Raw genomic sequence first — 27,922 nt, 5'->3', positions numbered from 1 at the left:
TGGCGGTGGCGGAGCGGGGTGGGGGGAATCCAGCCCGTCCCCTGTCACGGCAGAGAGCTGTGACAGGATCGAGAGGTGAGCGAACGCCGGTATGTGTTCGCTCACTTCCCGATCTACTGAGCCGACCTGCGACAGTCTCATTGTCACAGGTTGGCTAGAACTATGAGGTGAGTGAAAATCACTCACCTCATAGTTCTCCTTTAGTACACAAACTGAGATCTATGGGCATAGATGAAATGTGTATATGGATAGAGAACTGGCTACAGAAACGTGTCCAGAGAGTATTGATAAATGGCTCTTTTTCAGATTGGTCTATGGTTGAGAGTGGCGTGCCCCAGGGTTCTGTGCTAGGCCCCATAATGTTTAACCTGTTTATTAACGATATCAGGGAGGGCGTAAATAGCCATGTTTCCGGGTTTGCTGATGATACTAAAATTGGGAGGGTAATAGACATGGGCTTAGACATTATAACACTACAGGAGGACCTGGATCGTAACTGGAAAGAGTCCAGAGAGGGGCAACTAAACTAATTAAGGGGATGGAGGACCAAAGCTATGAGACAAGGTTACTAAATTTAAACATGTTCACGCTAGAAGTGAGGCGATTAAGAGGGGACATGATTTTTATGTACAAGATGTTCATTGGTAATGGTAACATCAGCACTAAACTTTTTACTGTGAACTCCATAACAAAGACAAGAGGCCACCACCTAAAATTGGTGGAGAAAAGATTTAACCACAAGGGGCGTAGGGGCTTTTTCTCAGTTGGAGCTATTAAAAGCTGGAAATCACTGCCACAAGCAGTGGTATCATAGGAGAGTATTGAATCATTGAAAAAGCATTTAGACACCTTCCTCAGAGACCATGACATACAGGGGTACAGGTACTCTTAAAAACAAGATCACACAGGGACTCGTATACACACATACACATGCAAAATCACATACATACACGCAATAGGTTGAACTTGATGGACCTGTGTCTTTATTCAACCTCAAATACTATGTAACTATGTAAATGGCCGCCTCTGTGCTCTGCAAGCAATATGTGTAAGGTACAACTGAGCTCCCTCTGAGCTCTCTCTCCCCCATTCATTAGATTTAATTAGGGATGCACCGATACCGTTTTTCGGTATCGAGTACCGATATATTTTTTTGGGTACCCGCCGATACCAAATACCGAGTACTGAAAGTCCCATTAAGGAAGCCAGGCGGCGTGTAATGACTCGCCACCTGGCTTCCTGATTAGCCGGGCAGTGTGTAAACAGGGCCGGCCTTAGGCCTTAAGGCGCCCTGTGCGAGAAAGCTTTACAGCGCCCCCTAGTGACCACAACCCTCAGTAACCACACCCCTCAGTAACCACACCCTTTCAGTGGCCACACCCATTGTCCCAATACGGCTCCATTTAAAGCCTCCCATTCCGTTAAGTCTCCAAGAAACAGATTACAAGCTATGATAAAAATAAAACATTTATTCAAAAGGTATTAACTAGGGCTGTGAAAATTAATGATTAATTACGCGATTAATCGTTAAATTTTTTAATCAATCAAAATTTATTTGATCAGTACTCACCTCTCCGCTGCCTTCCGGGTCTTCCGTCGGAGATCCGGTGACGTCACGGACATCGACGTCACCGGACTCCTCTCCCCTTCCCTCCTTTAGCCAACGGAGCCACTTGGGCCCAGGCCTGGCGCTACCATATAGACAGTGAGAGGAGAGCTGCACTCGCAGCCCTTCCTCTCAGCTGTCACAGGAGTTCTAGCACAGTGCTGTGCTAGAACTCCTGTATTGGAGGTGACAGGTTTAATAAAGAGAACCTGTCACCTCCAAAGGCCATCACACAGGGGCTTGTTAGCTAGCTCCTGTGTGATAGCAATAAAAGTTAAGTGAAAAAAATAAAAAATTAAATAAAAAAATTACTAAAAAATTATAAAATAAATAAACATTTATGAAAAAATAAGTAAAAAATAATAATAAATGAAAATTATAAAAAGTAAAAGATAGTAAGATTAAAAAAATAAAGAAATTACAAAATAATTAGAAAAAAATTCTAACAAATAAAAAAGTGAAAGAGAATCAGATAAATAAAAATAAAAAAATGTAAATAAATAAATAAAAACTTGCCTACTATAAAGTGACTGACAGTCAGTATACTGGATAAGTTTTATAACTAAACTAACTCTCTACGTTTTTCTTAAAGTTTAAAAAAAAATAACTTACGTCAGTGCTACAGTTTGAATTTAAAACGTAATTGTGTTAACTGGGAAGTTAAGTCATGGATTGTTGAAACTAACTACTGCCGGGTGATTGTATATAGTGTATACCACATTTACCACTGACTAATGCAGAGTTGCAATGCAAGCAGACCAGCTAAAAGTAGTTGGAACTGTATGTGCATTATAATTATCGAAATTAATCGATTTAATCGATTTTTTAAAAATTCGATTAATCGAATTAGAAAATTTTAAATCAGTACCAGCCCTAGTATTAACCCCTTCATGACTGAAGCCCTTTTTTAAATTTTTTGCACCCATGTTATATTCCACATTTTAGGCCTGAAAATTACTTAAAACCCCCAAACATTATATATTTTCTGAAAGCCGAGACCCTATAGAATAAAATGTTAGCAGTTGCAAATTTTTATGTTGCACGAAAAGGTCATCAATTTAGAGATACCCAAAAATACTGGCCCCAGAATTATTGCTCTCACTCACGGCGGTACCCAACATGTGTAGTGGGTTCGTCATTTTCGTACGTAGACGCACCCGACGCGTGCTTATGTGGTGACGCGCGTGCTCGCAGGGGTGGGGAACTTTTAAAAAAATGTTAATTGTTTTTAGATTTTTTTAATTTCATTTTTAAAACTGTTTTTTTTTACTTTGATTGCTATCAATCCCCCCCCCCATGTGATAGCAGATACCTTTACACTGGAAATAAGCTATTGAAGTGCAGATCGCAGGCTGCAGGAGCCCAGAACTGACAGCCCAGGGAGCGGAAGTGATGCAATCTGCATCGCTCCCGGTCCCATAGAACGGGGAGGGGAATCGATGAACGGAGGTGTGTCCATCTCCTCCCCAGCTCCCCGCGGACACCAAAGAAGCCGGTCCCGGGCCCATAGGAGGTTGTCCTGCAGACCCTTTTTTTCCAAATACATCTAGAAAAGTAAAAACAAAAAACAGAACACATGGTATAATAACGCCACCTATACTGTAAATCACGTGGTATAATAACGCCACCTATACTGTAAATCACGCGGTATAATAACGCCACCTATATTGTAAATCACGCGGTATAATAACACCACCTATACTGTAAATCACGCGGTATAAAGACGCCACCTATACAGTAAATCATGCGGTATGACGCCACCTATACAGTAAATCATGCGGTATAATAACGCCACCTATACAGCAAATCACGCGGTATAATGACGTCACCTATACAGTAAATCACGTGGTATAATGATGCCACCTATACAGTAAAACATGCGGTATAATAATGCCACCTATACAGTAAATCACGCGGTATAATAACGCCACCTATACAATAAATCACGCGGTATAATGACGCCACTTATACAGTAAATCATGCGGTATAATAACGCCACCTATACAGTAAATCACATGGTATAATAACGCCACCTATACAGCATACCACACAGTATAATGACGCCACCTATACAGTAAATCACATGGTATAATACCGCTACCTGTAAATTTACTATCAAATATCAGACATCATTTCAATAAAGTATTTTTAAGAAACACCCTATGTAACTAATAATATACAAAACAGACATTAAGCAGTACACTGCATTTATAAAAAAAAAAAGAATTTACTTACAGAAAAGAGTTTTGTAGATCTGCTGCCTGCTTCTGCGGATTCTTGCCCTCTGTTTTCTCAGTGCGCATGCCATATGACCTTGCTCATCCGTGCTCCTCCAAGCAAGGCATGGACAGCCGCCCACGCCGTCTTTCCTGCAGGATCTGCCTATGGCCTGGCCTGCCAGTACTTTTTCCAGTTTTAAAGATGGCCAGTACGGCGGCCATCTTAATGAGTAATCTACAGACTGTCAGTGACCGTGTCACTGCTGTGCTGCCTGTCTGAGCCGACAGCTGATCCGTCCAGCGCTCCCCACGGAGGGGTGCCACGCCCGCAGGCAATCATTAAAGGCCATTGGGGACAGGACCTGTGCCAGTCGCCCATGTTGCTATGGCGCCCTGTGCGACCGCACAGCCCGCACACCCCAAAGGCCGGCCCTGTGTGTAAAGACTCGCCACCCGGTTTCCCGATCAGCAGGGAAGCTGTCCCCATGCTTCTTGTCACTAGGTAGAAAGCATGGAGCCGGCTTTCTGGCCAATCAGGAAGTTGGGCGCCATGTTATGATGCTGCACCCGGCTACGCGATTGGCCGGGAAGCCGGCTCCATGCTCCTTTTATGAGGTGACGAGGGAGCATGGAGCTGGCTTCCCAGCCAATCGGGAAGCCGGGCAGCGTGTAATGACTCGCTGCCTGGCTTCCTGATAACGAAAGTATCGGGCTAGGCATTGGAGCAGTACTCGCCCAAATGCTCAGCACCGATACCAAGGGAGGGGGGCAGCTGTTTACATACATCATCACTGCACCTTTACATTACCACAATAAATGCTAATCACTAACAAAAGGTTGAAATGGACTTTAAGGAAGGATTTTCCTGCCTATTATAGGCATGCTGTGATGCTGTGAAGAAAAATATGGAGACAAAAGTGACCATGAGAAAAAACTTTAAAGACTTCTCACCTGCAGCTGTCAATCTATAAAATTCATCGTTCGGAAATCTCCATTTGGCTAATAAGATTTTTTTATGCCCATAGCAGAAATAGGTAATATCTACATCTATCTTCCAGGACTTCCAGAGGACTACAGGGGGCATGCCCCGCCAGCCAGCCTGCTGAGGAAGAGACTGGAAGTCAGCAGCAGCAGCCATAGGCTGTAATGAGACTTTGGGAGAAGAATTAGACCAATCTAGTGGAATCTTAACAAAAAAAGAAGTCTGGAAAGGAAGTTCGAGAGCATCCTTCAAACAAACATTTAATGAAAATGAAGGCTGGGGTTTAGCTTTAATCTTTGTTATACATGATAGTTTGGAATTATCCAAATCTATAAGCCAGGAGGATAACTTTATATCTCTCTATAAGTTGTTATTGCCTCCATATAGTTTGATAAGTGATGACTTTGTTCCCCATGGCCCTGTGTGTTGTAAAGTAACCACCGTTCCAAGCTTGTGCCTGTGACTACAATAGAAAGTACAAACACATATACAGTGTGTGTGTGTGTGTGTGTGTGTGTGTATCTATATCTGTATAAAAATATGTGTGTGTGTGTATATATATATACATATATATTGCATACATACACAGACCTGAGGCATCCCAGATTCCCTTCTCGTCAACGGTCCCTTACCTCTTCCACCTTAAGGCGGCTAACTATGCAGCCTTACACCAGTGCCGACGCTGGGTTTCGATGTTGCGCTCAGGATGATTTTGGGTGTGCCCAGGCACACTTGGCACACCCTGTGCGGATGCCTATAATTCTCAGTAAAGGTGCCCATACACCTTACAATTATCTGGAAATTTTTGTCTGCGATTGCGTTTTCGTCAGCAAATCTGCCAGTTGATGGGGAGTGTACAACCTCAATTACTGTACAACTGGCAGATTTTTGTCTTTCAAGCATGCTAGAAAACTTTTGTCTAATTGGACGAAAATTGACAGGTTAGTGGCGTTGTTGTACAACAAAAATCTCAAGATAAAAAGTGCACATGCTCAAACGAAAATCTGTCCTTTCCATCGATGAAAATCAGCCAGGTGGGGGTGCTGATGAGCGTTAATTGCAAACTACATTGGTCTGTGCATGATGGGCTAGTTGTAAGAAAATTTTGTCTTGCGATGGTTGTAAGGTACTTAAAAAAACGTACGATCTGCCTATGTTGCATAGGCAGATCGTACTTGCGATGATCGCAAGCCACGCCCCCTGAGGGGCGGGCTTCCGATGACCGCAATGCCGAACGGGCAGTGTGCGCTTGCGCACACCGGCCCGTACGGCTGTTATCATACGGACATGCCACAAACCCGCCGAACATCGTACGATACTCGGCGGGTTTTCGAACATGTCCGTAAGTTTAAAGTCGTGCGACCTTACAGTAGTAGAGGTCGCACGGCTTCCACACACCTTACGATCATCGTACGATCGCGGGATTTCCCGCGATTATCGTACGATAATCGTAAGGTTTGTGGGGACCCTTAGATTACTCATTTGTAGTGAGATTGTAGTCCATTACTTGGAGCGGTGGCTACTTTACAACACACACAGGGACAAAATTTGAAAAACAAAAACTGCTGTTATATTGATGTAATAAAGCACATCATATACTGTGTCATTTTCTATTTTGAATAAGCTATTTAAAAGATGCTACTAGATTCCTCCTAGGTTTGGAGTCTGCCGGTATAAACAAAAACCAAAAGAAAAAATGCGTGCTTATTGGATTACAACAGACTTTAAGGGCTTGTTCACACCACATGCAGACCAGATCTGCATGAGTTTCTGCACACGCAGTGCAGTGGGTTGTGCCGTGTTTTTGCCACGTTTTTGATGCGTTCCGGACCGTTTTTGGTTTAAAAAATGTTTTAAAGTTTAGAATGGGCTTTTAGTGCGTTCCAGGGCATTTGCATGTGTTTTTGATGCGTTTGCATGCATTCCAGAGCAGGTAACATAGGGCTTGCTGCAGGTTTTTACATGCTCTGGAACTGAACGCTGCGGTGTGAACTAGAGCCCAAAATACCATTGAAATACATTGGACGCAGTTTTGATCCAGTCTGTAACTGCTCTGCTCTGCTCCTTGAACGCGCTTGGTGTGACCAAGGCCTAAAAGTGCAAATTAACTAAATCTATATACCAAAGAATTCAAATACAAACCACATATACTAAAAACAGCAAAATTTCATACTTACCGTAATTTTCCTTTCCTGTCCAGCTCCATGGCAGCACACGAATGGGTTAATCCCTCCCTCCTCCCCTAATCAGGATCGTAACCCATAAAAGCTGAAAGAGTCCCCTGGCTTGCCGTTCCGTAAGTCGACTACTATACGGCTGGGCCTTGTGCTGCCATGGAGCTGGACTGGAAAGGAAAATTACGGTAAGTATGAAATACAATTTTCCTGTTTTCCTGTCAGCTCCATGGCAGCACACGAATTGGAATTAACAAGCCAAAAAAAGGGGTGGGTATGCTTGAAAATTTTTAAATCACAACTCATGGTAGAAGAAATAACCCTACGGCCGAATTCAACTTTAGTTAAAGCAGCTGGATCTACACAGTAGTGTGTCATGAACGTGTGCGGAGAAGACCATGTGGCCGCTTTACACACAGTCTCTAAGGAAACACGATTGGGTGCAGCCCATGATGTGGCCAGACTCCTAGTGGAAATGAGCAGACACAGCAAGCCAGGGGACTCTTTCAGCTTTTATGAGTTACGATCCTGATTAGGGGAGGAGGGAGGGATTAACCCATTCGTGTGCTGCCATGGAGCTGACAGGAAAAAGGTATTGCTCACCAACTACCAAATAACAAAAGCAATGGACAAAAATCCTCATGAAGGTTTTGTTCACACTATCTCCAGACCAGATTTGGATGCATTCCTGGAAACATGGGTATGTACATTTTTGATGCGTTCTGGTGCTTTTTTTTTTAGTCTCAATTGAATTTCTAGTGTGCTCTGGTGCGTTTGCATGCATTTGGTGCATTCCAGACCAGAAAAAATAGTGCATGCAGTACTTTTATTAAACCCTCTGAAACTGAATGCAATGGTGTGAACTAGTCTCACTTTTCACCATAGGAATGCATGGGCATGCATTTTGGACCAGACAAAAAACATTCTGGTCTGAAGATGTTGTGAACAAGCCCTAAAACACTTCCCACATTTGTCCCTGCAATGTGATTCACATCTTTTATAAAAAAATTAAAATGTGTATGTGTATATATACACACACACACACACACACACACACTGGGCACTAGAGGGGAAGGAAAATATATACTGTATATATTAGACATGTGCGATTCGGTTCGTTCCGAAATTCGTTTTGGACGAATTTTCGGAAATTCGGAGATTCGGATGCATCTCCGAATTTCAGTCAATTTTTGACTATTCCTTTAATAAAACATTTTTTTTAAATGGCTCCATCGATGTAATCCAGAGTCAGGATCAGGATGCAGCACCCCCGCCGACCCGCCAAAATAAAAAAAGTCCCGCCGCAGACGACCACCCGAATGCAACGAAAATTAGCCGCAAAAAAATGACATTCAGTTTGAAAGTCAACAGATGGGCGGAGCGAGCCATGACATCACGGCTCGCTCCGCCCATTTGACATTCCCAGCTGTCAAATGCTACATTTTGCATTCATATATATCAAATGCTTCTTTGGTTAAAGTATAGAGGCTATAGAGTAGTGGTTAAAGCACATGCTTGCCATTGATAAGGTGGCAGGTTCTAGACCAGGCATGGGCGAGTGAAGTTTTTTTTTTTTAATAAACGAATTTCGGCAGGACTACCGCTAATGGATTTCGTCCGAAACTAATTTAATTTCGGACCCGTAAAACGAAACTAAAACTAAACAATTTTTTTTTCCAAAACGAAACTAAACTAAACAAATTTTTTGCTGGTGCACATGTCTAGTATATATACATACTGGGGGAATTTTATCAAGACTGGAGCAGACAGTACCTGGAGCAGTTGTCAATCTTCTCTCTTCAGTTAGTTCACTTATGGTTTGAAAATGAAAGACAAGATGATTGGTTACCATGCACAGCTGCTCAAGATTCTGCCTGCTCCAGTTTTGATAAATTGAATTCCCCCTCAATGCATATTACATACATACACAGGCCATGAGGCATACCGGATTCCCATCTCTTCAACTGTCCCTTACCTCTTCAAGCATGGGTGCAGTAATGAAGCAGGGAGCCTGGCTTGTCATCATGTGACCACCTGCCCGGCTTCCTAATTGGATGGGAAGCTGCAACCATGCTCCCTCATTCTCAGGCACCGAGAACTGCGGCTGTTATGTAATGGGGCAAGGCAGCAAAGGAGGAACGGGGCATGGCAGCAGAGGAGGTATTGGGCACGGCAGCGAGGGAATGCAGAGGTTCTACTCCCCGCTGGGTGCCGGCTGCAGCGCTCTGTGTCCCCTCTGATTGAAGGGGACACAGACCTGCAGCATGCAACGGCTCCCAGGGAGGAGGAGAATGGAGGAGCAGCAGGGGAGTTTCAACTAAGTGATAATCAGAATCGCTGACAACGATTCTCAGTATCGATTATCATCAATTAAATTGTTTAGTTGTTGCAGCCCTAAATGTGTATATAGTTTTAAAGTGTTAAACAACATGCAATTTCTACGAAAAGTCTACCTCTAGTATATAAATCCACTAGTCTGATGCTTGTCCTGGGCCCATGTGTTATAAAGGCACTGATGAGGTGGCTTCACCTGGACATTCAGAGGAAATTCAATGACAGTTGGGGATAAGTTATGAAAACTGAAAAACTGGTCTATACAAGAAGCTGTTACCCATAGCAACCATTAGACAGAAACAACCTGATTGGCTGCTATGGTAGCCTTTCGATCACAAAAAGCTCTTCACTCCTGTGTATATAAATCAACTATTCAAGAAGATTGCTGAAGAAAGAACAGACAGGAGACACAAATAAATGACAATTGTCAGAGGGAAGCACTGAAAAGTGTTGGCTATGTGTTTAGATGAAGCACTGAGATTTTGAGAAATGCTGAATTAAGTTTTACTTCCTTATAAAAACAATACAATTGAATACAGCATCGTGCAGGAATCATATATATATAGAAGAACTTCCTGTGTATCATAGATAAGCATGCATGTAGAAAACTAACATTGCACTACAGCGCCATCTACAGCTCAAAAGACAAATTATACGTTTATGCTGTTGCATTTCCAACACCCCTTCTCAACAGCATATGCATTGCTATATGACATTCAGCTTCTCTCAAAGGAAACTGTGACGATCCTTTGGCAAAGGCTTTGTAAGTGCACCCGCAGTCATTTCCTCTGATGAGCAATATTGCATGTCGATAATGGCTTGCTCTTGCGTGTCCCTAAGCAGATGATACGCCGTCAATGTGCTTGGTTCTAGGGTTGACCTTTTCTGATTGTGTCAGATTTATACATCCCTGGTTGTCGCATGTCCATTAAAAGCTGGCAAATCCATATTGCTTCTTGACAAGCATGTGCTGCTGCTATGTATTCAGCTTCAGTCGAGTAAAGTGCAACAGTTATTTGCTTTCGGCTAGACCAACTTATGGTTCCCTCCCCATATTGGAAGATGTAGCCACTTGTGGATTTGCGGTCTGTGCAGTCTCTGGCCCAATCAGCATCCGCATATCCAACTAGTTTTGGATTTGGCGCTGCTGGTAGTCGTAGCTTCATCTGAATTGTTCCTTTTAAGTATTGTATTTCAGTCAGGCAACTGAGTTCAGTCAGTTGCCTTCCAGTCATGCTGAGAGAGTGCTGCGACTTTTCTAGCGAGAGAAAATATGAAAAAAGAACCACTAGGTTGGAGAACATACATACATACAAAAAGAGATCTGAAAAGTTTTGAATATTACAGAGTAACCCAAATATTTGGGCCTTCCTACAGCATTAAGTAAGACATTGAAAACCTAGCCAAAATTGAGCAAACTGGGGAGAGAAACAATTTAACAAATACACAGAAAACAGCCCTCCAAAAGTTGGAACAAAAAAAGTATAGTTATCAAACCCTCCGATAAAGGAGGTAATATTGTAGTGATGGACTGTTCCCAATATGAAAAAATGTGCCAAAAAAACTGGATAATAAAGAATGGTACAAAGTAATAACAGAAAAAGAATTGGAGGCGTTTAAGCTAGAGTATGTCACCTTTGTGTTTCTATGCACTGCCAACGATGCACAAGAATTTAAGAGACCCCCCCCAAGTTGTCCCATAGTCTCAGGAATAGGATGTCAATCTGAATCTGCAAGTCAGTTGATTGATGATTATTTAAGACCACATTAGAATCACTTCCCTCCTACCTAAAAGATACAGTAGAGCTATTAAATATTATAGAAGAAATAACGGTACCTGACAATTGCTGGCTGGTAGCTTTGGACATAGAAGCCTTATACAGAAGCATTCCACATGAAAAGGGGATACAGGTAGCAGGGGAGATTTTGAAGGAATGTCCACAATCACAATGGAAATGCAATGTCTTTGTCCTTGATCTACTGAAATTTGTTTTATCGAGAAACGTTTTTATCTACAGGGAATCCCACCACCTCCAGGTACAGGGCATGGTGATGGGCACATGCTGTGCCCCATCGTACACCAATCTGTACCTGGGGGGGTGGGAAAGGGCCTTGTTTGCGGACGAAACGCTACAAAATTATCTAGAACACATACTAATTCGGCTGCGCTATATTAAGGACGTCCTGATGGTATGGTCTGGTTCTAAGAAATTGTTGGATGAGTTCAAGTTGGCTTTAGATATCAATTATTTCAATCTTAAATTTAAGATAAACCATGACTTGCAGAAAATTACATTCTTGGATGTTACTATCTCTATTCAGCCAGACAATGCTCTCTCAACTAAATTATATAGGAAGGAAACAGCAGATAACACATTGTTACATGCAAGCAGTGCCCACCCGACTTTCCTAATAAAATAACACACCTTATAGTCAATATTTCTGCCTTAAGCGTAATTGCAAGGAGGAGAGAGATTGTCAGATTCATGGGAACCAGAAGACAATATGCATTGCCCCATTTAATCAGAAATTTCCACAGACGATATCCTGATAAGCCAAACAGAGGACCGTCCGGTGGACTTCCTTGAGAGGGAGGGGTAATGTCAGGAACTGAGGCTGCCTGGTCTTGAACCTGGGTATCCCACGCACTCGACCATGACTTATCAGGTTTGTCACCTTGGACTCTGCTTCTGGATTTGAGTCTGCTATAGTTCTGCAATCTATAATCCTGCATACTAAGCTTCTCAATGAGCCTCACCTGCTCCTGATCTTGTGGTCAATCAAAGTACTTGGCCTTCTATCTAAAGTCCGCCCTGTTTCCTTGCCAGATTATTGTGATCCACATATAATCCAGTCTGCTGCCTTGTGCTACCTCATTTACTACTTGGAATTGACTTTGGCTTGTGACCCTGACTACAAAACTCTTCTCCTGCATCGACCTTGGCTTGTGACCCCGACACTGATTCCTCTCTAGCGCTTCGGACTATTCAACCTCTCCTTTCTAAGAACTGTGCTTAGCCTGAGGGTTCTGGCCACTGGTTTCCACTCTCTACAGGTATTCTCCTATCAGAGATTTTGAACATGAGGCAAAAAATCTACAACAAAGACGATAGGAGAGGGGGTACTCAAGAAAAATACTGAAAAAACATACCAAAGCAAAACAAAAACATAGACATGCATTACTATTCAGTAACGTTAGGTCTAATGGGACAAAGAAAACAGATATGGATACAAGAAGAATTATAACCAGTTTTTCAAGACATCATCATAGTATTAGGAGTATTATTAAAAAGAATTGGTACTTGCTAACTCCTTTACTCCCCCCATCTCCTTCCTTTTTTCTCTATCACGCCTCTCCCTTGATCTTTTCCTCTCCTGGTCCACCTTGATCACAAGGGTGGGATTCCCACCAAACGTCATTCCCCCACTTTCTCCTACATGGATAGGCAATTGCTGAAGGTATACCATGTATGCTGTAATGTCACCTGTTGTATAGCAATGCCTATGTCTACATTCTTATATACGCACACACATGATGTTCATGTTAGTGCATTGTTTACCTATTGCTTTATTGAAAAGAAAAAAAACAGTTTTGAAAAAAAAAAGTTAATTAAGGACTTACTTCATTTGGTATTTAGAAGGGCACGTTCGGTACGTGATCGAGTTACACAAAGTTTCTATCAAGGGAATAAGGGAGGAAATTGCTGTGAAGACCCAGGGGTCAAGCAATGTGGTCCATGCCACCAATGCCCGTGGGTGATGGAAGGAAGATCCATTCCATTGCCCAATGGTAGAAAATAGATCTTGAAACACAAAGTGGACTGTCAAGCGAGGAATGTTATTTATCTGATGTACTGTATTTGTGGAGCTTTGTATATTGGCAAGACAGCCAGGCCTGTATGCAGATGCAAACACACATACAGGACCATATGTACAGGTGAAACTCGAAAAATTAGAATATCGTGCAAAAGTTCATTTATTTCACTAATGCAACTTAGCCGTCTACCAGAAGATTTTGGAGTTCTCAAAGTTGGCCCTTCTGAAGTTTAGGGTTCTAGTCCTTCCAGTACACTTCCCTTTTCTGTGTTCAATATTAAAAGTAATCACATTGTGATCACTATTACCCAATGACTCCCCAATTACAATATCCTCGATTAACTCTGCATTATTAGTGACAATTAGATCTAAGATGGCATTTTTTCTGGTAGGAGTCTCCACCATCTGGTCCATGAAATTGTTACCATACCATAGTTTTGACAGTAACTGCATCAGATTTCACATTCTAGGCCATCTACATGATACCATAAGGGGAGGGAATTTTGATAAACAACTATTGCAAATAAAAACACGCTGGATCATTTGGCTGAAGGCCAGAGAACCCCCAGGACTCAATTAAATGGTCAGTTTTAAGCCATTTCTTTAGTCCATAATAACATTTGAAGCTATGGGGCAGGGCTAGGAGGAGTTTATCACTCTATATATTGGTGCAATATAGGATTAAGCTAGGAGTTCTCTCATGGAAGATCTGTTTGGCAAATATTAATTGTATTGCCATTTTCTCAGAAGTTGCTAAATGATACGAAAACAATATTGTATTTTTCATTGGATGGTTTATTAAATAATAGGATAATGAATAAACCAAATAAAAGTAAATTTGTATTCATTGTTAATATTTAATAAATCATATACATACATGCTAGGTGGATTCCAGCAAATTGGGGAAATGTGTTCTTTTGTGCGAGACCGTATGGGCGCCACAGAATGCACAGCATTTGCGAGCACGCATGTGGGCAGAGCTTTGGTGACGGGAGGGAGGAATATTAAGGAGCAGAATCGGGTTCATTACTAGCAGCGCTGTTCCCAAGGCATGTACTGGAATTAGGAGATGTAAGAGGTACATCGGATGAGTGATCTGTGCAAAGTTATATAAAGATAACTGATGACTGACTGAAATCACTGAATTATTTGCGGTGGGAGGAATCACTAATGAATATGGTTGAAACTGATAATGGTGGTGTAAGGTTTGGAGTAATTGAACAACCTTTTGAATGCACCTGAATAGATTTTCAACTGATAAGGGGTTGAACATATTGAAATTTGATATTAAGCTTAATGTTTGTAACAATGCGAACATATAATACATACAGTTCGTCCAAAAGGTTGGACACCAGTAATGAATAAATGTAAGCACATAGACACGCTTTAACCCCTTCGTGACGGGAGACGTACAGTGTACGTCCCGGCACTTTGTGCCTATATGACTGGCCACGTACACTGTACGTGACGAGTTATATCAGGCTTTGTAATGCTGGTAACAGCTGATTCTCAGCAGTTACCAGACATTAATGAATGTCTCAGTATTGAGGCATTCATTAATGAAATAATTAAGCTTTTTGTAAAAGCTTCTTCCTTTCAGTAATGAAAGAATGAAGCCGTTACATGCAAATACAGGACCGCAATTTGCGATCCTGTATTTGACAGCTGAAAATAGCAGAGAGGTAGCAGTGACTCACCTCTCTGCTATTTGTTTTGACAGCTCGAGAGCCCGATGTTTAGATACATTTCACTAAAAAGATACAATGTACAGTATATCTTTTGAGTGAACTGTATCAGTTCTGATCGTCTAGGCACGATCAAAGAGCTTTTAGTGAGATCTGAATCTGACTAAAGTCAGGATCAGTCTCTAAGGTTATTATTAGCTGTTCCTAAGTTTGGAGCAGCCTAATAAAAAAAAGTTAATTTATCAAGCAGTCATAGTGACTGCTTGATATAAACTGACAAAGTGTAAAAAAAATTAAAGTGTAAAACAAAATCTATCACACAGCAAAAATGTAAAAAGTGTGTCAGTCATTTATGAACAGAAACTGAGAACTAGCTCAGTCATGAAGGGGTTAAAATATGGGGCACTCACTAGCATTTGCAAGCACAAGAAAATATTGCTTTGAACAATTGTTCATTTGTTAAGTGGATACATGTTCAAATTTAGGATGAGTTGTATGGTTGATAGTGTTGAGATATGGAAAGTGGTGGTCTGAATAATCTGTTCACAGCTCTTTATGGATGATTTTGAAAGTATGAGATTATATATATGGCCTACAATCATGGGATGTGGATAATATTTAACTAGAATTATTGATTTAGGTTTATATACTCTGCATTAGTAGGAGTCCCTTTTGTGGGTTGTCTCTCTGCCTTTATAGATCTATGTGGTGTTGGTCAATATATATGAAAAGAAGAATCCCCCGAGGTTAAAAACTAATATATATATGTGATGATTGTTGGAAAGATTATGATATATTAGTCATGGGGATCTCTTGAGGTTAACATATATCTTGGATTGGCATGGCTGGTTGAGCATAGGCCGTGTGGACCCCTCTCCCTGACCTGCGTTATCCTCCTCCTGTGGTCCCAGACATGATACCTAGTCTTTAGGACCTTTCCATCTAGCCGACGTTGTACTAGCTTTGTCCAAATCTGATGTGATTCTGCCTAAAAGTACGCTTTTGCATAAAGCAAGTTATTATGAAAACATGAAACTAAAAAGAAAATAAAAATATGTGAAAATACGGTTTTCTTTTTTGATTGTGTATTACATTATTACATATGGACAATATATGATTTTCTATTGAAGATTGCTAATATAACTTCCCCTGATGTAGCTCTAATGTGAAACGCGTCGGTAGAAAAAAATTATAAGCCCTTGGACATAATATGTATTGAATAACGGTTGTACGGTGGTATAAAGATATGTTGTGTGAGAATTAGCTTCAAATGGTAGTGCATTAAGTACATAGTCCACTCGCAAACTTCTTTTAAGGGCTTTCTGCCCAGTTTTATTTAAAAGTTCACACAAAATTTCCCCTCACAGGGGTTTAGCCAACATTTTAACACAACTTCACTTGTCTCAGCAAAATCACAGTTTGGAGATTTTTTACCTCCCTCATAGAAATCTCCCGGTTCCAGGATCCCAACTATAATCCGGACAACCCGAAAAGAATTTCAAAGACAACTTTTTCCTGGTAAAAGTACCTTTCATGGTACCGCTCAGCCCCTCTTGCTGGGAGTCCTGGGTGACTTTGATGCCACATTATACTGTGGTATTGCCACGCAATGCCACAGCTGCTTGAATGTAAAAAACAAAATATGATACAGAAATAAGTGTTGAATTTCTTTATAAAGCAACAAAACAAGAAAATATGTTTTATAATATATGGAATTTGGAAGCACATGTAAAAACTAAATGATGTATTTTTAAATTGTGTTGTAAATAAATTATCTTTTTAATAGGGATGCACTGATACCGGTATTTAGGTATCGAGTACCGATATATTTTTTCCGGTACTCGCCGATGCCGAATGCCGGAGTTCCAGAAGTCCCATTCAGGAAGCCAGGCGTGTAATGTGTAATGACTTGCCACCTGGCATCCTGATTAGCCGGGAAGCCGGGCGACGTGTAAAGACTCGCCACCTGGCTTCCCGATTAGCAGGGCATTCGTCCCCATGCTTCTCGTCACTAGGTGACGAGAAAGCATGGAGCCGGCTTTCTGGCCAATCAGGAAGTCGGGCACCGTGTAATGACGCGGCGCCCGGCTTCATGATTGGCCGGGAAGCCGACTCCATGCTCCCTCATCATGGTCAATCAGAAAGCCGGGCGCTGCGTCATTACACGGCGCCCGGCTTCCTGATTGACCGGGAAGCCGGCTCCATGCTCTCTCATCAAAGTGACGAGGGAGCATGGAGCCGCTTCCCGGCCAATCGGGAACCGGGCAGCGTGTAATGACACACTGTCCGGCTTCCTAATACCAGAAGTATCGCACGAAGCATCGGAGCATTTGGGTGAGTACTCACCATCGGCATCGATACCGATACTAGTATCGGTGCATCCATACTTTTTAATAGTAGCACAGTGTTGTGTAAATGCCTCATAGAAATCCCATTAATGTATATATTGGTATTATCAAAAATTAGGGGGAAGAGGCAACAAAAAACTTATACATGATCCTGTGGAGGGTTTATTTAATGGATATGTTTGAAAAACTTTGTATGAAGGCTGTCCCTACTAAGCATACTTTATCGATGCTGGTCAGCTGTCTGCGTGCCCTGCCAAATGATGTTCTCCATATTTTATCAGACAATGGGCAACAGATCTGGGGTTGGAGCTTACTCCCCCCCAGACTGATCGCATGCTTTTCTTTGCTGCTAAATCGTCTACTTCAAATAAATATCAGGAGGTGGGATACAAACTGTTGACCAGATGATATAGAGTTCCTTCAGTTCTTCATTCTATGTACCCCACTTCTTCGCCTTTGTGCTGGAGGTGTAATGATGGTGTAGGAACCCTTAAACATATTTTTTGGGACTGTTCTAAGATCAAACCCTTTTAAAATAGTGTGGCTGATCTGATACATACTATAACTGGGATCCATCGGTTTTTCTCCTCCACTTTACGCCGCTTTCGAGGAAAGTGTACAGGCACTCTTTATTGATACACTTAGTGAATGCAGCGAGGGCTTGTATCCCCGCTATGTGGAAGAATTCTCACACCCTCAGTGGAAATGTGGCTGCAGAGGGTGGAGGAGATTGAATTGATGGAAGATCTTACTTCATCCGTGCGTGACATTCAGTACAAATTTGTAACTACATGAGCGGCTTGGTTTCAGGACTTGGTTTATTCTCGGGCATGCTTGGCTTGATTTTATTGGGCTCCATGAGGAGCAGCACTCACTTTCTGCTGCCTGTTCAGCCTCGGGACCTTTCCCCATGAGTACACATTGGTGTGGAGTCTCTGATGCTCATTTTGTCCCTTTTTTTTTTTCTCTCTAATTTTTATAGTTTAAAAACTTTCCGGTGGTGCCTAGGAATCCCACTATACACATGGGCCTGTTACTGGTATATTGCCTATATGACTGCCACTACGATGTGATGCTTCCATTCTATAAATGTTGTCACTTTGATTTGACCTTATGTGGCTATTTTTAGTGTGGTTCTTGCTTCCCTTTATAAATAAAAAAGCAAAAAGTGATAAAGTAAAAAGTAATAAAGGAAAAGAAAAAATTATATGTTTAAATGTTTGAATATGTTTGTGATGCTGAACATTATTTAAACCCCAGTGCCCAAACTAAAACACAATACAGAACTTATTTTCAGTGTTGGCACTTAAAGAATTGATTTTGTGTTACAGTTTGGGCACTCGGGCTCAAAATCGTTAGCCATCACTGGTTTAGGAAGTCAATCATTCCTGGCGACAGTCCTCCCCCACCCAGTCCTTCCTTAACAGCCAGCTCACTACTGTAGGTAGGGAGCGCTCCAAGCTCGTTCCCGTGATGGACTACAATCTCATGTTAATTTTACTAATTTGTATTGAGATTGTAGTTCATCGCGGGTGCTTGGATCGGTGGCTACTTTACAAAAGACACACAGTAGCCACCGTCCAGAAGGAAGGAAAGTGTCAGCACTAATTCAGAGATGATTTCAGGATCTACAGCCAACTGATGCACAAATAAGCTACATTGTTAATAGTAAATGCAGTGGCGGAACAATGGGCCCTGGTGCAAGATTTTTTTGGCCCCCCCTCCCAAAACTATATATCCCAAAACTATTAATACTTTATACAGAAATGCAGAATGGCAACAGCTATAGAGGGTTATAACTCCCAGCAATACGCCATGCAGAAATGCAGAATGGTAACGGCTATAGATGACTACAACTCCCAGCCATGCTTTATACAGAAATGCAGAATGGTAACGGCTATAAAGGACTACAACTCCCAGCAAAACTTCATACAGAAATGCAGAATGGTAACGGCTATAGAGGACTACAACTCCCAGTAATACTCTAGACAGAAATGCAGAATGGTAACATAGAGGACTACAACAATAATGGTAACGCAGAGGACCAGCAATACTCTACAGAAATGCAGAATAGAGGGCTATAAACATGTCACAGAAGATGAAAGCAGTCACCTCACCTCCTCTTCCTCATCGTGGTGGGAACATCATGTAGCTGGGAGAGGCAGTAGGCAGTGTTAACAGGAAGCTGCTCGCTGGGTTCTCCTGGCTGAGACCCAAACTCTGCCTCAACGTGTGCCTCAGGCTTCTCTGCCTCACTATGGCCTCCTGCTGGTCAGCAGCCGGCCAGGCAGGCGGGCGGCGGGCGGCCCCACCACAGGCTATTGCCCTATCCTGTCACAGGTGCCTGGGTCTAAAGGGCCCCCCCCCCCAGGCTCGGGCCCTGGTGCAGCCACACCGGCGGTAGTTCCGCCCCTGAGTAAATGTACTTGAATGCATTTTTAAGATTTGACTTCTGAGTTTAGTGTCACTTTTATTATTCTTCCTTCCCTACAACATAATGATGCCAGAGCTATTTCCATGGTGCAAAGGAGCTCTTTCCTGTGTGATGTCAGCGTAATAAGCCTCTACCCTCCACCCTTACTGTATGTGGATACAAGATGGAATAGTTATTACATGACCGTTTTCTGAAAGACATTATATTTTGAGCAAAGCAAGTGTGTTGGGTTATAATACAGTGAACAATTTAGCCTCATTAGCATCCACATATAATTTAAAGAAAACATAGAAAGAAATAAGAATAGAGTGGATTTGCAAATGCCAATGAAATCAAAATAGGATGGCCCTAAAATAATATGATTGTTCAAAAAATGTCTTGCACCAATCAAATCTGTTACTTGCTTAAGAGAGCACAAAAATCACAAGCATATTATTTAGTATTATACCTTTTGAAATATTACTCATTAATACTTATGTTTATAGTCTGGGGTTCTTTAGGGTCACGTCACTATATGGATCCAAATGGCACACTTTCTTTTTAAAAACAATGCCGACAGATTAAAAGTACACTAAGCACTTTTGGAAAACATTTGATTTGTATTGGTTTTCATGAGGTAGTTCCAACTTTCAACCCACATATTCTTATTTGCCTAACGCAGTAAAATAAAAGAAGCAGCCTTACTATTACTACGTTTTCCATCTTCAGACAATCTTTTGCAGCTTGATATCCACAAAATGATTGCAAGAATGTTTGTTTTTTTCTAAATCAGTGTAGGTATTTATAGTTATATAGGTTAGGACATGGAGCTATTTTCCTTTCCATAGAAGTAAATTTGTATTCAATAGAATGAAACAATACATTAATATTAATATGTAAGTGTAGTGCTTTTTGAAGGATTAGTTATTGAATGATAGATGGAAGTTTACAATTAGCTCTATATGAAATGAGGTATGACACTATTGTGTATGTTAATAAGGTAGCAATCTCATGAAATGCAGAACAATGCAAAGCAGCATAAGCAGTTTTGCTTCTTTACACATACAGTATGTCTCAGTTAAAGTGAAATAACAATACACAAATAGATAATATATGGATGCATATGCTTATTGTAAAGCAGGTAACTGTTGGAAAAGGAGGTAACTGTTGGAAAAGGTTTAATATAATTGATGAGTAACCTGGTAGTCCTGCCATGCATTAATGATGGGTAAATTACGCTGATGTGACACAGTGGAGATTTAATTGTGTAAAGCGGTATACAGGTCACTTGTCTCCTGGCTACATACTGTATATTTATGGCAGCCTGTGCCACATGAATTCTTTCATGGATGTTAGCTAGAATTATAACACATTTTTTAAAAAGCTAGTGTCATCCTTTTTTTAATTTAATCATTATAATTATGTGCTCCATTTCCTACGGGTGCCAGCTTCAGTTTAGACAAGTGTGCAGGACATACTACGCCATTAACTCAGGTTCTGGGTGTCAAAAGATACATTCTGTGTGACTTAATATACAATGAGAAATTATTGGCATCAGAGCAGGCACTTGCAAAGTACTAGCATTAAATAAATTGCAGATGACTGTGAATACATTTATGATATGTAGCTAGGCAACAATTACTGTATATATCCCAATCTGTTAAGTGGCTTTAGACAGCTGTATGCCACTAATTTTACCAATAAATTGAATGTCCTCAAAGGTTATTATAAGAATACAATATAAATTAATCCTGTCTCTACTCTGTTCTGGTGGATCTGAACTGTCTCCATCAGACAGAAATGTGTTTTAAATGAACTATAGACACAATTTCTGTCAGGCAGGAAACTGCAGGATTTTGTAATAATGAATTCACAAACATATCAGTTTAAATCAAGTATTGCAAGTATGCGAATTTTGCTCATACAGCCAAAGAAACCTAATAAAAAAAACTAAAGCAACAGAATATTAAGTGGATTTCAAAGTAGTTAACGTTGTTGAATTACACATAGTTTAAAGTGATCAGCTGTAAAAGCTATAGACTGTAAGCTATGATTATGTGCATTTATACATTCCATGTTGTCTGACCATAATATAGTAAGTATGCCAGAGTTCTTGGATTGCCCTGTTTCAGAAGAATAATTTACAGGATTATGAATAGTAAATGAACATATTTTGGTTGTTCCTGAGCAATTTTAAAACATCTGACATACCGTATATTCTTCTGATAAATACCATGTAGCAATTGTACAATTAGGGAGCAAATAGTTTTAGTGCCTTTTTTATTCTAAACAGAAAAAAAATCCAGCACTAGGATGCTTCTGGAAATATAAAATGTCAAGAGAACATTGATTATTAGACTTTATTACAGCAAGAACTCCTGAACCAAAAGGTTGAAGGTGGAGAGCCAGTGAAATACCTGAAGATGTCACAACTTTTGAATAATTATGTAATGAGCAATAGATCCTGAGCCACGAATTAAAAAAGTTTATTTAAAATATTACTATTTACAGTTGTTTGAATATTTGTGAATATAATTTTTATGTGCTACATGTAATAGTAACCCTCCAGATCAGTTTTAGTTAAGAGTATAAAACGTATATGTTTGTATTTTCACCATCCCCCGTTTTATTTGCCATTTCTGTGGATGTATTGGGAAAGTCAAATGTGCACAGAGCATCTAGTGACACCTTGTTTGCTTTTGCTTACCTTTCAGGATGAGGTTGTCAATGTCTTTGTCAATTCCCTTAAGGTAGCATTTCCTCCACAGCCCAGAATAGGTAGAGAAAAGGGGGCGTCCGCAATCTGATTCCAGTACCCCTAATCCCAATAGAGACCTCCAGTTTTCCAGTAGATCTTCTGGCTCCCTGACCCCTCCAGCTGGAGCCGGAGACAAAAGACCCATTCTGCGGTTCTTGGAAGAGTCCCCACGGAAGGGCAGCTGATAAAGGGGCATCAGTCTGTTCTTTTGGTCTGTAGGGTCTGAATTGCCCTGACTCTCACAGATCTCCTTGTGTTTTCGAGTGTCCGTCTCATACCAGTGGTCTGTAAATATAGCTGTGACCAGAAGAATCAAGGATAAAAGGCTTAGAGTCAGGCTAACAGCAGTGACCAAGCCCCTTGTCTCCATGTCTCTTTGTGCAGCATCACACCAAGGCGACACTGGCTGGCATGATTCTGCTTTGATTCAGGCAAGGCACCCCCCTCCTCTCACTCCTGTTTGTGCTTCTCCAGCCATTAAGCCACCCCTTCTGTGATCTGCAACTTCAACAACGCACTAGATGCTTTTTTTCCACATCCTAAACCAAAATGTCATCTTCCTTGTTCCTTCAGGCTGCCTCCAGTGACAAAATGAGCAGCCAAGATGCTGTGAATAGAACTAAAACTACAGACATCTCAGCCTTTTGTGTATACTGCAAGCTCACCTCCTGCCCAGTGAACAGACTGCATGAAGCAGCAGCTTTCTGATGCAGAATTAAACGCTATATTCCCTCCTTCAGCTGCTTCCTCAGGACTCCGTCCTTTCCTACTGCATCATTCTCTCTCTCTCTCTCTCTCTCTCTCCCTCTCTCTCTCTCTCTCTCTCTCTCTCTCTTCACTAAATCAAGAAGTAGAGAGATATTTATACCTGCTAAGTGAATGAATAATGTACAGTCTAATCAATCACAATAATGTTCTACTTCCCACAGAATGTGCCCTTCCCAGATCTAGCCAGGGTATGACAAGGTCACACACAGCAATTTAGAAGAAATAAAATATCAAACGTCAATTCTGTGACATAACGTTTATACACATTTCAGTAATAACAGTGATTAAACAGTCATACACGCGAACAGCTTTTCTAATAAATTACCAGTAATATATCTGCAATATATTATGTCATAGCAGTTGCCTGATCATTTTTCATTATAGCAATCAATATTGTTATACAAGTTTTGAAGTCTATGATTTCAGAAAATGTTTTGATTTATGACTGTGACTTTTCAGGTGAATAATCTATATTTTTAGAAACCACTTTCTAAAAATTAATAAATGTATGCACTATTCCTTGAAATAGGCTGGCACTTGTGGTAAGATCGTAGCTTTGAAAATTATGTTGGCTATATCTATATTTGCATAATATGGCATATCTGATATGTAATATATGAAGAAGCATACATAGAAGAAAGGTGCTCAATCAGTTATCAATTCCTTGTCTGCTCTTCAAAGAATACCAACGCTACTGCCAATGCAACTTTGTAAATTAAATTGAACAAATCTGGGAAAAATGTAGAAGAATTCGGGGCCCGTCATTCACTCATCATGAGGAAGAAAGCAAATAAATTCTCTCACAAAAAAAAATGAAAAACTGTTCCTTTTAGCTGCATTGGCTACCTGGTTACTAGGGTTTCTCCAAATAACCAAACTAATTCAACATTGTCTTGTAATGATCATATAGCGTATGTATGACAAATGATCAATACCTAGGCATAACAAGTGGAATTATGCAGTATAATAGAAAATAACACTTGTTCAGTTGCAAAATATTTGGAAGAATTGAGTTGGAAATGGATTAACATTTTATGGCCCAGCTATTTTGAAATACCATTATCCCTTTTCAATAAGACACAGCAAAGAGAAATACAGTGCTCCTACTGAGTAGGCCTACAAATGATAATAATCTTGTATAAATGAAAACAGCTGAATGTTCCTGGTGCCACTTTCTTATCTTCTGGTTTGGGTGCATAAATGCAATTAAAATGTTCTATCTTCCCAAACTCGTATATGTACTGTATTGAGAGACTTACCTGTCCCTATACCGACACATGTCCTTCGAATCCAGCAATGTAAACTTCTCCAATTCATTTGGGGTAATTCCAAGCCCAGGTTCTCCAAACATATCCTTCTCTCTTTGAAATCCTCAGGCGGTTTAGCTGTTTCCAATATCCATAATTATTACCTATCTGCAAACATTGCCTGTTTCCCCTTTCCATGGAAAATATGATCTACCATTATGGGCATCATTAGACCTGATTCAATGCCACCCCATACATCTATTTTCTATTGTTTGGCTTCCAGCTACATATTGCCCTAGATCCCTAAATCATACCTTGACCCTCTGGGACTCTGTAAAGTTGTCTAGAGGTTTGGCTTCACCATTCCTTCCTCTCTTAATCCTCCTTTACATGCCTTTGTTTTTACCTGGATGGGATGACACCTCTCACGTTTGATGGTGGACAACACATGATTTACATGATGTTTATTGCATACTTCTACATGTGTCAGAAGCTTTCAATCTCTCTGTGACACCCATAATATCCCCTTAAGGGAACACTTTTGATATCTCCAACTTAGACATTTCCTTTTATTCGGCCACACCCTTCCCCTTACACACTGACTCCATTGGAATGCAAGTGTTGCTCTGATCCTTATGCCTCTGGTATTATCTCTTTGCGGTATTCTTTACTGATGTCTGCAATTTCAGTTAAATCATATCAACTCCATTGGGAGCGAAACTTTGGTCTTACCTTGCTCCTGTGGCCGGATCGATGCTCCCAACCAGGCACAATGTCTCATATTTGGTGGGTTTGCCCGATTTTACGCAGGCTGCGGACTAGGATCTACAATCTTACATGTATAACCCATTGGAGGCCTTACTTAACAAACCTATTTCTATTCTTCATCAAAAAGAACGCCTTCTAGTCCAACACGTCTTTACTGCTACTAGACTTACTATAGCTAAGGACTGGAAATCCCCAAACCTCAGTTTTTTAGCGGTTAAAAATAGATTGAATGTTATCATGGTTTATGAAAAATTAACCGCAACCCTAGTTGATACTCATTCTAAAATTCTTGCAGTCTGGAGACTGTGGATTTCTTATTCACAAACGTCCAATTTTGATCCCTCTTTACTTAGTCTTTGACTTGTACATCCAAACCCCTAGTGAACCATTCTGTTCTTCCTGCTTTTCTTTTTCCTACTTTTTCTTTTCTCATTTACTTTCGTTTTGTATTTACAAGATTCTCTTAGCTTCCTTTTCAAATAAACTTTGTATTACCCTTTAGCTATGTTTTGTGTACCATAACCTGCTTGGGGTGGGGTGATGGGGTTTCCCCTCTTTGAATTGTACCTATCATTTGGAAACTATGATACCCACATGGTTTATGTCCCTCCTAAAGCACTTGATTATATTTTTTTGTGTGCTATATGGAGATCTCTTAACAACTACCCTGCCTGGCACCTTAGTTTTATATGGTTTGTAACATGTTTTATGAGTTTTACTATTGGACGTTTTATACTCTTTATTACCTATTACAATTCTTGACATTTTATGGTAATTTGTTCTAATAAACTCTTTGCAAAAGAAAATAGCTGAATGTACCACAGTGCCAAGGGAAGTGGAGTACAGCATCAAATGCAAAAATGCACACGTTATCTTTTTGCTCTGATATCTTGTCATCACTGGACACCTGTGGGTAAATTTATGAAATCATGAGTGGTGCATGTGGCTTGCTGAGAATGTTAAGTGAATCTTTGTAAGACAGAGTCATTATCTTTTTCATGCAGAGCAAAGCAGCAGGTTTACCAGCAGCTTGTACAAAGTCCCCTTTGCTCTCATCTCTCTCTGTTTGGGTACCACAATGGAATTATATTTAATAGTAAAGACAATGGATTCTTCTAAGCATTGTATGCATCTGAAAACACAATATAACATAACCTCAGAGGTAAAGCCTATAATCACATTTACTGATCGTGCACCAGTTAATCCTTGGTAGCTAAGTGGTGCTCATGGGTTTACAATGATCTCTCGTTCAGATCTCTCATTCAGATGTCAGATCCATTGGGGGTTACACCAGCAAAACAAAATCATTATATATAATATATAAATAATCATTACAATTTATTGTTTTTTTCAGGGTGAATTAACTAACTCTGTTCTCCATCTCCACACAGACCACAGATGATGCAGTGACCTGTTGACCTATTATACACAATATTATACACCAATTTTCTGTTGCCGCACTGTTAAAACCCAATGCATACTGTATATGAGGTCTAAGTTGGGAATCATTAAGGATGTGCAAGCCAGGGCAGGTTCAATCTGTGGGAGGTTCAGTGAACCCACCAGAAAGCCCATGAACACTGGATTTAGCACTGAAGTCTATAGTCCTTTGTAAGGCTAATAGGCAATCTATTTTTAACCTTAGTGGTTAGACAGGGTTTTTTTGCATGCTGGCTGGTGAGTGTGCTGGTAAACTTTTTGCTGTTGTACTGTATAAAGCCGTTCCATGTGCACCTTGCTTGAAAGCTGGCTATGAGTTCATGAGTGCGTTTGCCATTTGTTTTGCTTGACTGATTTGGTGCAGTGACACACTGGGGTCTCAGCTGCCGTTGTGATGTGCGGGGTCCCTTGTGTGTCCCTGTGCCTTTAAGGAGGTTGGGCTGCCTCCTGGCAAACCTGCACCCAATTTTTTCTTTTGCTACATGTGCTCCAAGATGGAGACTCTCATAGGTTAGAGTTAGGACCGCACTACACAGAGGTGCTGTCAGCAAAAGTCCCGCTCTTTCCACGGAAAAACGCGCATGCGCAGTAAACAGCCTTCCCACGGGAAAACGCGCATGCGCAGTACACAGCCTTCCCACGGAAAAACGCGCCAAAGCGCGCACCGGAAGTGACGCACACCTAGCGCAGAAAGGCGCACAGGAAGTGACATGATTGTTGATTCCCTGCCCTATTTAAACCCGGCTCACATGCCCATTAGTTGCTGGTTTGTCTTTACAGCTTGTGTGTGTTCCTTGAATCCTGTTGTGCCTAGTCCTGTTTACTTCTGAACTCCCTGGATTTTGACTCGTTCCTGTTTTGCCGACCATCCCTGCTTGCTGCCTGCCTTTTTGACCTCGGACTGTTTTCTGGATTTTACTTCTGCCTGCTCCATTTTTGTACTGCATCGGATCTCCTGGCTCTTTGACCCCGGCTTGTTGTGACTACGAATACTGGATTTCCCCACAGCACTCGTGCTACTCCTTGTCTGCCTGGCCTTTGTCCCCAACATCAAAGGCCACAAGACACGAGGTGCAAGAGAAGCCTCCTCAACCTTCGGTCTCCCTACGAGGTATGTGATAGTACAAACCAGCCCTGTCTGAGACCGAGAGGAGTGCTTCTGCCTTGGATTCCCTGTGCCAGGAAGTGGCCTCTGCGACTCGGAGTATAAACGAACTGCAAGAAGGATATTTCCAATTGGAAGGAAGAGTGACTGCCATGGCGAATGCTGCTGTGTTGAATCCTGTCCTGCCTGTTGCAGCCGAAACTGTCCCTGCACCTCCCCCCCCCCCCCCAAGGAACACAAACCGCCAGCAACCCAGCCT

At 41.2% G+C, this 27,922-nt stretch overlaps 1 protein-coding gene across 1 annotated transcript in view; it reads right to left on the bottom strand.

Moving 5' to 3' along the window:
• The window catches only part of TMEM178A (transmembrane protein 178A), a 98,377-nt gene extending 75,224 nt beyond the window's left edge, over positions 1–23,153 (bottom strand). Inside the window, exon 1 of the mRNA XM_018571563.1 lies at positions 22,285–23,153. Within this exon, the coding sequence (XP_018427065.1) occupies positions 22,285–22,705 (421 nt within the window). The 5' untranslated portion in view covers positions 22,706–23,153. The remainder of the gene's footprint in view (positions 1–22,284) is intronic.
• Positions 23,154–27,922: the final 4,769 nt, after the last annotated feature.

The sequence above is a fragment of the Nanorana parkeri genome, unplaced genomic scaffold, assembly GCF_000935625.1.
Source record: "Nanorana parkeri isolate BGI_ZX_2015 unplaced genomic scaffold, ASM93562v1 scaffold1783, whole genome shotgun sequence".
Taxonomy (NCBI): domain Eukaryota; kingdom Metazoa; phylum Chordata; class Amphibia; order Anura; family Dicroglossidae; genus Nanorana; species Nanorana parkeri.
The sequence above is the reverse complement of the archived record's forward strand: the minus strand, read 5'-3'. Positions and strand labels throughout refer to the sequence as shown.